At 28.8% G+C, this 11,208-nt stretch overlaps 2 protein-coding genes across 3 annotated transcripts; both read right to left on the reverse strand.

Annotated features, from left to right (window-relative positions):
- Nucleotides 1–7: 7 nt before the first annotated feature.
- LOC122505093 lies at nucleotides 8–8,876 on the reverse strand. Its single transcript, XM_043616539.1, has 5 exons — nucleotides 8,575–8,876; nucleotides 3,134–6,788; nucleotides 1,226–1,436; nucleotides 817–1,019; nucleotides 8–556 (listed from the first exon to the last, which is right to left on the reverse strand). Exons 2-5 carry the CDS (start codon nucleotides 6,777–6,779, stop codon nucleotides 186–188), a joined length of 4,431 nt encoding a protein of 1,476 aa, XP_043472474.1. The 5' UTR covers nucleotides 6,780–6,788; nucleotides 8,575–8,876; the 3' UTR covers nucleotides 8–185.
- Nucleotides 8,877–9,186: 310 nt separating this feature from the next.
- LOC122505099 (low molecular weight phosphotyrosine protein phosphatase 1-like) lies at nucleotides 9,187–10,929 on the reverse strand. Of its 2 annotated transcripts, none has more exons than XM_043616550.1 (5): nucleotides 10,795–10,929; nucleotides 10,207–10,324; nucleotides 9,675–9,865; nucleotides 9,401–9,562; nucleotides 9,187–9,323 (listed from the first exon to the last, which is right to left on the reverse strand). In XM_043616550.1, exons 2-5 carry the CDS (start codon nucleotides 10,241–10,243, stop codon nucleotides 9,243–9,245), a joined length of 471 nt encoding a protein of 156 aa, XP_043472485.1. In that variant the 5' UTR covers nucleotides 10,244–10,324; nucleotides 10,795–10,929; the 3' UTR covers nucleotides 9,187–9,242. The 2 variants fall into 2 exon arrangements, with proteins under 2 accessions (XP_043472485.1, XP_043472484.1); XM_043616549.1 differs by lacking the exon at nucleotides 10,795–10,929 and adding an exon at nucleotides 10,528–10,705.
- Nucleotides 10,930–11,208: the final 279 nt, after the last annotated feature.

Consider the following 11,208-nt stretch of genomic DNA (forward strand, 5'->3'; position numbering starts at 1 on the left):
ACCATTATTATTATAACAAACTAAGCGTATTTTATTATCTTCCATAATATCGTACAATATGACAAATAACTTTTTTTTAAAACAATGAAGTTTAAATAAAAAATAAAATTTTAATTTTAATTTCTCGTTATTAGAAAAGTTAAAGAAATATATTTTATATTCACACTTAAAAATAGATTAAAATCTTAAGATGAAAGAAGCCGGCAACTTTTGGCGCACAATTTTCGAAACCTATTTACAATAACTTTCTTTACGCCTTTCGTCAAATTATGTGAAAGATCATATGGATCTTGTATACACATTGGTGAATCGATGCGGAAAAATTCCGGATCACTTTCGTTGCTTATAACTTCAACGTACGGTTTCATTTCATGAGGTAATGTGTTTAATTCTAAAAATGCTTTTTTCGTTATTATTTCACCTAAAAGTGGACATGCAACGTTAAGTCTATAATCGAAATCAGCGTAAAAAGAGAAAAATCCTTTTAGGAGTTCCTTCGTCGACAGTGATAGAGATGCTGTTGGAACTGTGAATTCCCTGGAACCTACTGGCCAGCCTGAAATGGAAAATAATTCTAAGATTCTAAAATTTTTATTTTTTTGTTACCTTGGTGAATTTTATTATCAATAATTTAGAAGAAAATGTATTCTTATATTTCAGGGATCACTGTTAGTCCCCTTTTTCACCTAATTCTTTCTTATTTCTTTTCTCACTTTTTAAACCCTTAAATTAATAAAATTCTCTAAATCACAAAATTTGTGAATTTCACCAAATTTTGTTTAATTATTATTATAAAAATATTTTATAAAAACGTACCGAAAATGGATTTTGGATGTGGATTGCCCTTCATCAAAGAAGCAACACTAGGTAAAAGCTCTCTTGTTTGCAGGTAAAAAATCACAAACCAGGACATTGCATAATTGGTTATATGGCGCGATCCTGATATTTGGCAAAGTACTAGCCACTTTTTGATAAAAAGAATCATTTCCTTGCACTGAGGATAAGCAGTGAGGTAACATCTAAAAAAAGATTTTTATTTATTTTAAAATGAAAAACGTTTTTACAAATTTTGAATAAAAATGAAAAAATATTTATGTATTTTTATTCCAATCTTTGATCATAAACGTTGTAAACTTCGCCGACGTGAAAAATTTGTTTTGAATAAAAATAAAAAATTAAATTTTGAACAAAAATAAAATTTACAAAATAGAGTAAAGTAACTTACTTTAATAACTTGGTATTTTCAACGCTTAATCCGTTTGAAAAAGAAACATCGCATTTCAACTGCGAATGACTGTGGTAGACTTTTATTATTGGCGTTCGACTCGTCTCGATTATTCTTTCCACGCTCCATGCTTGTGAATCGAGTTTCAAACAGTGATGAATTTTATCGATTAAATCAATATGTTGCTCGAAATTTCCATTGTAGAAACCACCTGAAATTGAGAAACATTTTTTAAGTCATGGAAAATATTTCCTAAATTTAATGATTTTCAATATCTACTAGGTATTTTAATAAAAAATTTCTAAAAGAATTCAATTATTTAAAAAAAAAGTTTTAATAAAATTTAACGCAAACATTTAATTATTTTTATAAATAATAAAAATTTTACAGAAATTCAATTATTTACAAATTTTTTTATAAAATTCTACACAGGAATTCAATTATTTTCTTAGGTAATAAAAAATTTTACGAGTATTCAATTTTTCTCAAGAATTCAATTATTCTTTTTATGAATAATGAAATTCATCGAAGAATTTCAATTATTTTCAATACGATTTTAAATAAATTTATCGATAAAAATGCAATTATTCTCAAAAAATTAATTTAAATTCAATTATTTTCACAAACAATACGAATTTTCTCTGGAATTTAATTTTTTAAAATTTTGTAATAAAATCCTTTGTTAGAATTCAATTATTTCTTAAAGTATTAAAGTTCTTCTTACAGATTCAATTATTTTCATAAATAAATATAATTCTTCACAAAAATTCAATTATTTTCAAAAATTTTAGAAAATTCCCGTAAAAATTTCAATTATCTTTATAAATAATAAATTTCTTCTCCGAAATTTAATTATTTTCAAAAATTCCACTAAAATTGTTGGCAAAATTTCAATTATTATCATAAATAATAAAATTCGTTGCAAGAATTCAATTATTTTCATAAACAATAAAACTTATCGCAAAAATTTCAATTATTTTTAAATTTTTAATCGAATTCATCGAAAAAAGTAATTATTCTTAATATTTTTAATAAAATTCGACGAAAGAATTCAATTATTTAAAAATTTGTTCATAAAATTCTTTATGAGAAATCAATTTTAAGAAACATTCAATTATTCAATAAATAATTTATTTTTGTATTTAAATCCGTTGAATTCTCGTAGAATTTTCTAGTAAAATTTGAATTTGAGTTAAAATTTTAGATAATAATTAAATATTAAAAGCATTTTTGCGTGAATTTTTAGAATTGAATTTTAAGAAAATGTGTAATCACTGCAAATTTGAATTTTTCATACTTTTCACTAACAATTCTGTAAAATTAATTTTTTTGAAAAAGTTTAATTGAATTTTTTTTTAAATTACTTGAAGTTGTTATTTTTTAATTTAAAATAACTTTTTTAAAAATTTTTTCTAATCTCTAATTTAGATGAAGTATTTCCGTATTATCGAATTTTCACGTAAAATTGAATTGTAAACAAATGGATTTGAAAATTGTCAAAAATAGGTAACTTTTACAAAAAAATGATTAAAAATAATTAATTTAAAGAAGAATTTTGGTTAGAAATTCTAGAAAATAATAATTGAATTGCAGGTCATCTTTAATTATAATTATGAAACATGAAGAAATTGATTGCACCGAGTCGAAGACTCGGAGTGATCGATTTCTTTATGTTTTATAATAATTATTCAGCTTCAAGTCTTCGGTACCTAAAAAATATTCAATAACAACTGGTTTTAAATTTACATAATTAAAAAGTTAATTAAATTAACTAAATTAACTAAATTAACTAAATTAAATGAAACTAAATTAAATTTAAATCTGACGAATCTGACAATATTTTTGTAAATAGTAGGAAAAATTCCAAAAAATCTACAATAATTTCCGAAATTAAAATCAAAAACTCACCACAATCGAGAAAAATGTCAATATCACTCTCCGTGAATCCCAGACCAGTAACTCTCGAACCGAAAGGATAGGCTTTAGCTTCTGGAAATTTTCTCCTCACAGCAACCTCAAGACTCCTGATCAATTCGCTCTCCTTCCCCAGATCATAACGCACTTTCTCCACCTCTTTCATCAATTCTGAAATAACATTCCCTAAAGAAGCAAACAAATGACTCGCTTCCTCCGGCATATAATCAATCCTGTCCTCAATATTTCTCGTCAAATCCTTATGAATACTGTCCTGTCGACAATGCTTCGTATACTCCTCACCATCGCCAAACCAAAGAAATCCACAAACCGCACAAGAATCAAAATAGCAATTATCCCTCTCCTCATCACTCATCGCCTGCATCACACTCAAATGCTTCTTACTCTCCAAGTGCTCAGCAAATGGTAATTCATTCGACAACAATTTCTTACACGGCCAACACGAATATTTCTCAATACTATACCAATTACTCTCGACCAATGGGAAAATATCCTTACAAATCTCCTGCGAATGTCTTCGAAATCTCTGCACATTCTTCACGTGTTTCTCGTCACGAAAATGCTGTTGCAATATTAAATCCTGATCCGGCACAATTTCATCGCAAGCACAGCATGTGAACATTTTCAAATCTGAACTTTGATTGTCGACCATAAATTCCTTTGACAATGCAAGACAACTGAATTGATTTGGATAATTCGTGAATTGTTTGTCGTCCTCCTCGAGTTTTGTCAAGTATTCATTGTGCTGCGACGAGCACCAGTGTTCGTAGACATTTTGCAAATTGTACGGCGTACTTTTCTCGCAAACAACACAGTAGATGAAATATTCACTCGAATATTTGACGAAGAACGAAAGTTGAGAACTGAGGATAATTTTTCGTTTCTTCTCCGGAGACATTTCGTAGATTTCATTTCTCGTGAAGAACAAATAGTTTGCCTTGTGCAATTTTGTCATGATTGAGGTGTTGAAAAGATGACTTTGCGATGTTAGTTGGAGATTTTTTTTCGATAGCTGATTCGACGGTCTGAAATTAGTTAAAGGTTTTTGATTAGAAGGATTATTTTGTTGTTGATTAATGGGCAAATTTATGGGATTAATGGTCTGTTGGGTTTTTAGTTGGTTAACGGTTTGTTGATTTTTTAGTTGTTGGTTTAGGGTTTGTTGATTTTTTAGTTGTTGGTTAAGGGTCTGTTGATTTTTTAGCAGTTGGTTCATTTGTTGATTTTTTAGTTGTTGGTTAATTTGTTGATTGCTTAGCTGCTGGTTCATTTGTTGATTTTTTAGTTGTTGGTTCATTTGTTGATTTTCTAGTTGTTGGTCAACGGTTTGTGGATTTAGAGGATTTATTTGCATGTTAGGATAATTTAACAGAGGTTGTTGATTGATTTGTTTACTAGGGGGGAAATTTAATAAAGGTTGTCGATTCACTAAAATTTGTTGACCAACAGGATTCATTAAAGTTCCTTGACCAACAGGATTCATTAAATTTCCTTGACCAACATGATTCATTAAATTTCCTTGACCAACATGATTCACTAAAGTTTGTTGAACACCACGATTCACTAAAGTTTCTTGAACGCCACGATTCACTAAATTTTGTTTAGCATTCGAATTCTTCCCCAAAATTTGTGGAACATTCAGGCAATGAACTTTCGCCGGTGGTTTAGCAACAGGAAAAGAATTCATCGGCGGCTGAACTGTCGACTTATTTTTCCCCGTCGTCGTTTGCTGATTTGTCTTTGAATTTCCAGACAGAATTTGCACTTTTGGAACAGTTTTCGCTTGCACGGAATTGGCCACCATTGAAGGAATGCTCCTTTTCATCAGATCGACAAGATTCGGTCTTGTATTGAGATTCTTTTTCGGACTAGTATTTGCGACCGAAGTCGTCAGAACCGGGGAATGAACACTTGAATCCACACTCATCTTTTTTGTCGAAGGAACATTGAGAATCGTTGCGCCTGTATTTTGTGGCAGAATTTGTATCGAATTCCCAACATTTTTGAACACGTGCTTCGAACTTGCGTCGATTTTTTGTATTTTCGTCTGTTCGGTGACGAGGGAATTTGTCGCGTTTCTCTTTCCGGCAACATTTGGAATTGATAATTGGAAGGATTTATTTTTCTCCGCCCTAGGAACGTAGGTGGGACCTCTTGGATAACCTGCGGGTAAATTCTGCTTTTGCCAGGACAAATTGATGTGTTGCAAAAGATGACTTTCGACGGAGGCATTGTCGTTGAGTGATTTTTTGCAGATGGGACAGAAGAGGAATGTTTCGTTGACGGCAATTTTGTGATCGATAACAACCCAGCGGAGATGATCGGGAACTTTTAGTTTGCAGCCTTTGAAAGGTGGTTCGTCTTCTGTGAGATCGATTGTTTGGATTTTTCTATTTGGGGCATCGTTCCATCTTGTTTTTCCTGTTGATCTCGAAGAAGAGGAAGGTTGATCTTTGGAGGATAGATCAGAAGCTGGAGGACCTGTTGGATAACCTGCTGGGAGGTTTGACTTTTGCCACTGTACCTGAAGGTGTTTGTTGAGGTGAGTTTCGATAGCGCTGTTGTTGGTGAGGATTTTTTGGCAAATTGTGCAAAATAAGCTTGTGGGAGTCACGAGAACTTTGTGCCCTTGAACAACCCAGTGGAGATGCGGGGGAATTTGTAATTTACACTCGCCTATGGGAACGGTTTTTGGATTGCTGAATACTGTCACTGAAGCATTTGGTTTTTCTTGTGAATCCTTTTTTTCGTTGTCGTTATTCGCTGCGGTTTCTCGATCCGCTTTATGTGTTTCCACATGAGGTTCTATTTCACTGATTTCAGTAAAGTAGACATCGCAGATCTTACAATAGATCTTGTCCTTCATTACGATAAAAAAACTAGAGTCTATAATCCATTCCATCTTCTTCGGAATTTTGGTCTTGAATTCAAAAATATCGTCCGTATATCTCTGAATAAGATTTTCGTGCTCAATACTCTCAATGTGAGTGTTCACACTTTCAATGTGACTAAAAGATAAATTGCAAACATGACAATGATACAAACTCGAATCACCAATGAAAATTCGATTCGAGATTAAGAGATTAAATTGAGGATCGGTATTTTCATAGAGGGAATATTTCGCCGACGCTGATGATGTTTGATTCCAACTTTGCATGTGTCGTGTGTCTTTTGTATGATCGATGGCATGAAACCAACTGCCATAGAGAAATTGGCATAAATTGCATTTGTAGACATTCTTGTGTTGAGAAATGTAGTGTCGAAAGAAAGTATGCGATAAATTGTCGGGTTTCAGCCACGAGGTAATATTGTGCTTTTGAGTGTGTTCTTTAGAATCTTCCCACGATGGTTGATTGTCGCAAAATTTGCATAAAAGTGACACTCTACCATTGAAGCTTGCTGGTGGAATAATATTGAAAAATTGCTGAAAACGATTAAATTGCTGTATGTGATGTGGATTTTTTGAATGTGCTATGGCATTTGATTCTGAGCGAAGTTTACATCCACAAACGAAGCATTCGTAGGGCAATAAAACTCGTGATGTTATGTCTTCTTTTGAGACAACGATTTTGAAAACAATTCCTTTTTTCTCGAGTTCTCTTACACGAGGGCTACTCATTTTTGAATCCTGGAAAAAAAATAATAAAAAGAATGTTTGTGGAAATAAAAAAAAATATAGAAAAATCGTTGGAGATTTTTCGGGTAAAAACAATAGTCTAACACTAGCTTTTAATTTTGATTAGTGGATTGGATTTTTCATGATTTTGGTGAATTTTTAGTAAAAAAATTATTTACTTAACGTGACAGATGAATGTTTGTTGACCTTAATATTAAAAATAGTTTATAAAATAATAAATAGTCATTTTCTTAAGCTTATCTTATCATTATTTAGAGTGTTTTCGAATAACACATTTTCTAACATTGCAATTTTTTCTGGAAAGTTTCTTCGTTTCTTCTGTTCCTGAAATAATGAATTTCTGCTTCTCTACTTACAAAATTGGAGTTTTAAACTAAAAGCTAACTTTTCACTCAAAAATAGAAAAATATTTATAATTAATGTGAGAAATTTGAGGTTATGTTTGCAATTTTTTGAATGAAAATTCACAAAAAAGGCAAACAGCTTCCAATAAAAAATAAAATAAACTAATTTTAGTTATTACAAAATTAAACAGAAATTTTTAATTAAGGTAATGACACAAACATAACCTTAAAATGATAACTTCCTGAAAAGTTAATTTTTCGATTTAAACGCTCAAATGTATTCAAATGAAAACTGTGTGAAGAGTACAGTTTCAAATGACATACATTTTTACAATTAATTTTCTTAAAACTACTTAAATATTACAGTATTTAAAAAAAAGTTATTATGTAAATAAAAATTTACTCATAAATACGTTAACTTAAATTAGATACAATTATGATTAATTACATTTATCTAATTTAATAATTTATACACAATATTTAATTAACAAACTATACAATACTTTAAAGCTTAAATACACATTTACATAAACTTAGTAAAATAACGCGAAATAATCTGCTTACATTAAAAAAATAATTATTTTCTGCAAACATCAGTTCTAATCCACAAATCAAAAGAAAAAGTTAATGTATTTATAATATGTTATTTTTAAGTAACTAATACAGTAGAAACTACAATAAGACTCTATAATAGAATAATAGATTTAACGTATTCTAAATAAAAACTGCATCCCTTAATTATAATTATTTAAATCAGAAAAATAAGAGCTATATATTCCAAAAAGTTTAAATCATTTCTTGCAGAGGTCATATCTGCCTGAAATGTTATTAAATTTAATGTTTTTAAAAATACTTAATTTCTAAAAGTGTAATGAACTTAAATATAAAAAGTATATCTTGTTGAATTTTCAATTAATGATTTAATTCAACAATTTATTACAATTTTTTGCGAAAAATATGTTTAATTTTACGTTCATGACAGTAATTACAATGTTGATATTAGTGGAAATAATTTCTTTGTTCAAAAATATATTCTTTTGTTATAAAAAGTTCTGATTAGATAATCAAAAACTGCTTTATGCTCGAATTCGCTTTATATTTCAATTATGTTAAAAAAAGTATTCACTTCTTAAAGTATGAAACATTTCTCTGCAATAAAATGAATAAAATACATGTTTAATCAGTCGGTGATCCAGGGGGACGTGAGTTCCCTCGATCTTTAATTAATATGAATTAATATTAATAATGAGTGTGACTTTATTTTTTTTTAAAACTTTTTCGCGAGAAAAATGATCCATTGTAATCCGCCACTGCGGTGTTAATGCGTAATAATGTATGAAATGAAAGAATAAGAAACAAAGAAATTTTACATTTCTTTGTTTATTTATGGAATAGTAGATGAGAATGGAATTTAATGAAAAATTATTTCTTACCTTTTATCTATTTGCATTTAAATATAGATATGTGTCGTATTTTACTCGTCAAATTATATTTTGAGACGATCTGTCTTATTTCTAACCTTCAAAATTTAACAAAAAATGAATAGTTCGCGTTCTTCGAGTTCTGGAGAATTTCTAACTTTTCTTTTTAGAAATAATGTAACATAGTACTTTGTACATTTATTTTTTTAATGGAAAAACTTCACCCATGATTCGCGATAAGGGAAAAGATACTTTTTATTGTTCCTTGAAAGAACATTACAACAAATAAAACTGCGTCGCCATTTTTAAATGCCCGCAATACCGAACCAGAAGTACTTGCAGTAATTTGAAGCCAATTTGATTCTTTTTTGGTTGTTTACATAGGTAATGACTTCCGTTATTTGAAAATTTATTTTAAATCTATTTTTTTAAATAACAAGAAACTTCGTAATTAATTTATTTTTTCGAAAAAGAGATTTATATAGAATATTTTGTCTTATTTTACTTTATTATTCTTTTTATTACTTATTTTAAACTCGCGTTTTTCTTGTTCATTTCGCTCATCCAAATCGTTTCAGATTTCGTTTTTTTCAAAGAATGGGGAAGAATGGAAAAATAAAAATGTAAAAATTAAAAATATTTATTATCTATTTAGAACATAACCTTAAAAAAATATTATTCTATTTATGTTCATTAAAAAATGCCTCAACATTTCTTGTGCACTGCTCGAATGCTTTCACAAATCCTTCTCGACCGCTGTCCTGAAAAAAGAAAAACATTTATCAGAGGGAATTTATTACGAAAAGGAATTTTAGAAATTATCGAAAATTATTCTTACATAATAAGGATCTCTTATAATTATTTCTCCTTCAGGATCATATTTTCCCAAGAGTTCTAATTTTGCTTTAGCATTTTTTGGTTTCATTCTTTCCAGTTCTTCCATATTTTCCTCATCCATGCCAAATATCCAATCGAAATTCACAAAATCATCTTTCTTTATCTGTAAAAAATATAATTTCAAAAAATTTGATTTCATGTGCAAATAACTAATAAATAGTTTGTGAATAATAAAATAATAAAAAATAGAAAGTAAATTAAAAAAAATGTTTTACAGGTCTTGCTGCATGTGAATATGTCGTAATTCCTTTTTCTTTAAGTGTAGTCATTGCTCGTTTATCGGGACTTTTGCCAGTATGATAACCTATTAGAGCGGCGCTCTTCACCTCCCATTGCTCCTCTAAATTATTTTTTTTAATATAATCGTCGAATACTGCTTCGGCTATCGGCGAACGGCATATATTGCCTGTCAACGAGAAACCATAATTCATATATATTTTTAATTACTGATTATTTTTGCTTGAAAACACGAACGATAGTGTTCATTACAAACATTACAAATTTTTAAAGAATGTCATTGATGTACTTGAAAAAGAACGTGTCATTATAATAATACACATTTTTTAATATACTTAATATTAAATCGTATATTTAATAGTAGAAATGGTATATATAAATCGTAAAAATAATAGATAAACAATAATAAATATTATTATATTATATTATTTAATTATATTGTTTATAAAAAATATATTTATAAAAAAATACTGACATAAACATTAAAAATAATTTCTAGTAATAACATACCTAAACATATCATTAAAACACTCTTCTTGTCAGTCATTATTCGTTAAATTTGTCTTATTGTTGTTTATAAAGTTTTTGAATTATAATTCCGTCCTGTTTCTACAGTATTCAGATTAATCTGCAAAAGAAAATTTCAAATAATTTTATAATAAATAATGCTTTTTATAAATGTTAAAAATCGTATCAATTTATCGAATTTGGAAATTGGAATTTATTAATCTCATTTTTAGAGGTTATGTTTAGAAAATTAATTTGAACGATTTGTTCGTAAAATAAAAATTCTCTGGAACTTATGTAATAAAAAATGTTTCTAACACTTACATAACGAACAAATGAGGATTTACAAATAATTAAATGTAATTAAGGAATCTATAATGATAATGACACTTGACAATTCAAAAACCGCATGTGTTTATACACGCAAACATGTATAAAAGACGTGTAGACTACGTGAGGGTGTTAGTGCCCTGTGTCAAATAACAAATAACTGCATAAGGTCGTTTTCGTTCAATACATCAATTGTTTACATAGTATTTAAATACCTCTTTTTCTGCTATTTTTAATTAATTAAAGAGATTAAAAACATACGTGTTAAGAATAATATATTTATAGTAATTCATCGAATATGTGAATAAAACCAAAAAAAAGTTAACATTCGCAATTGTTATCATTTTTCGTGACAGTAACATGAAAGGATGTGGAACAAAATACAATAAATTAACACGTATCAGGAGAACGAGAACAAGTGTCTCTGTAATAAGTGCTGTCGTTCAAGGTTTATACGACAATTACACATTTCAGGAAATACTTTTTGACAGTTCCCTGCTGGTTCACGACAGACTCTCGTTAGCACAGTGAAAACGAAAGGATAATGCTATAACTTAAGTGCAAGAATTTATTTTAAAATGCTCATCAAAACAAACATTTAAAGATTGTATACAGATATACATTATATATAAAAGTATAATAATAAATCTGTATAAAGTATATAAGGTATTATAA

This window comes from Leptopilina heterotoma, unplaced genomic scaffold (assembly GCF_015476425.1).
Source record: "Leptopilina heterotoma isolate Lh14 unplaced genomic scaffold, ASM1547642v1 Lhet_340, whole genome shotgun sequence".
Taxonomy (NCBI): Eukaryota; Metazoa; Arthropoda; class Insecta; order Hymenoptera; family Figitidae; genus Leptopilina; species Leptopilina heterotoma.

What these genes read in the sequence shown, in the direction of transcription:
- LOC122505093 (XM_043616539.1), bottom strand. Translation starts at nt 6,779, where the DNA reads ATGAGTAGCCCTCGTGTAAGAGAACTCGAGAAAAAAGGAATTGTTTTC. An exon ending in TGACATTTTTCTCGATTGTG is followed by an intron (nt 1,437 to 3,133) that starts GTGAGTTTTTGA and finishes TCTCAATTTCAG; the next exon opens with GTGGTTTCTACAATGGAAAT. An exon ending in GAAAATACCAAGTTATTAAA is followed by an intron (nt 1,020 to 1,225) that starts GTAAGTTACTTT and finishes ATCTTTTTTTAG; the next exon opens with ATGTTACCTCACTGCTTATC.
- LOC122505099 (XM_043616550.1), bottom strand. Translation starts at nt 10,243, where the DNA reads ATGACTGACAAGAAGAGTGTTTTAATGATATGTTTAG. An exon ending in ATTCACATGCAGCAAGACCT is followed by an intron (nt 9,563 to 9,674) that starts GTAAAACATTTT and finishes TATTTTTTACAG; the next exon opens with ATAAAGAAAGATGATTTTGT. An exon ending in TTATAAGAGATCCTTATTAT is followed by an intron (nt 9,324 to 9,400) that starts GTAAGAATAATT and finishes TTCTTTTTTCAG; the next exon opens with GACAGCGGTCGAGAAGGATT.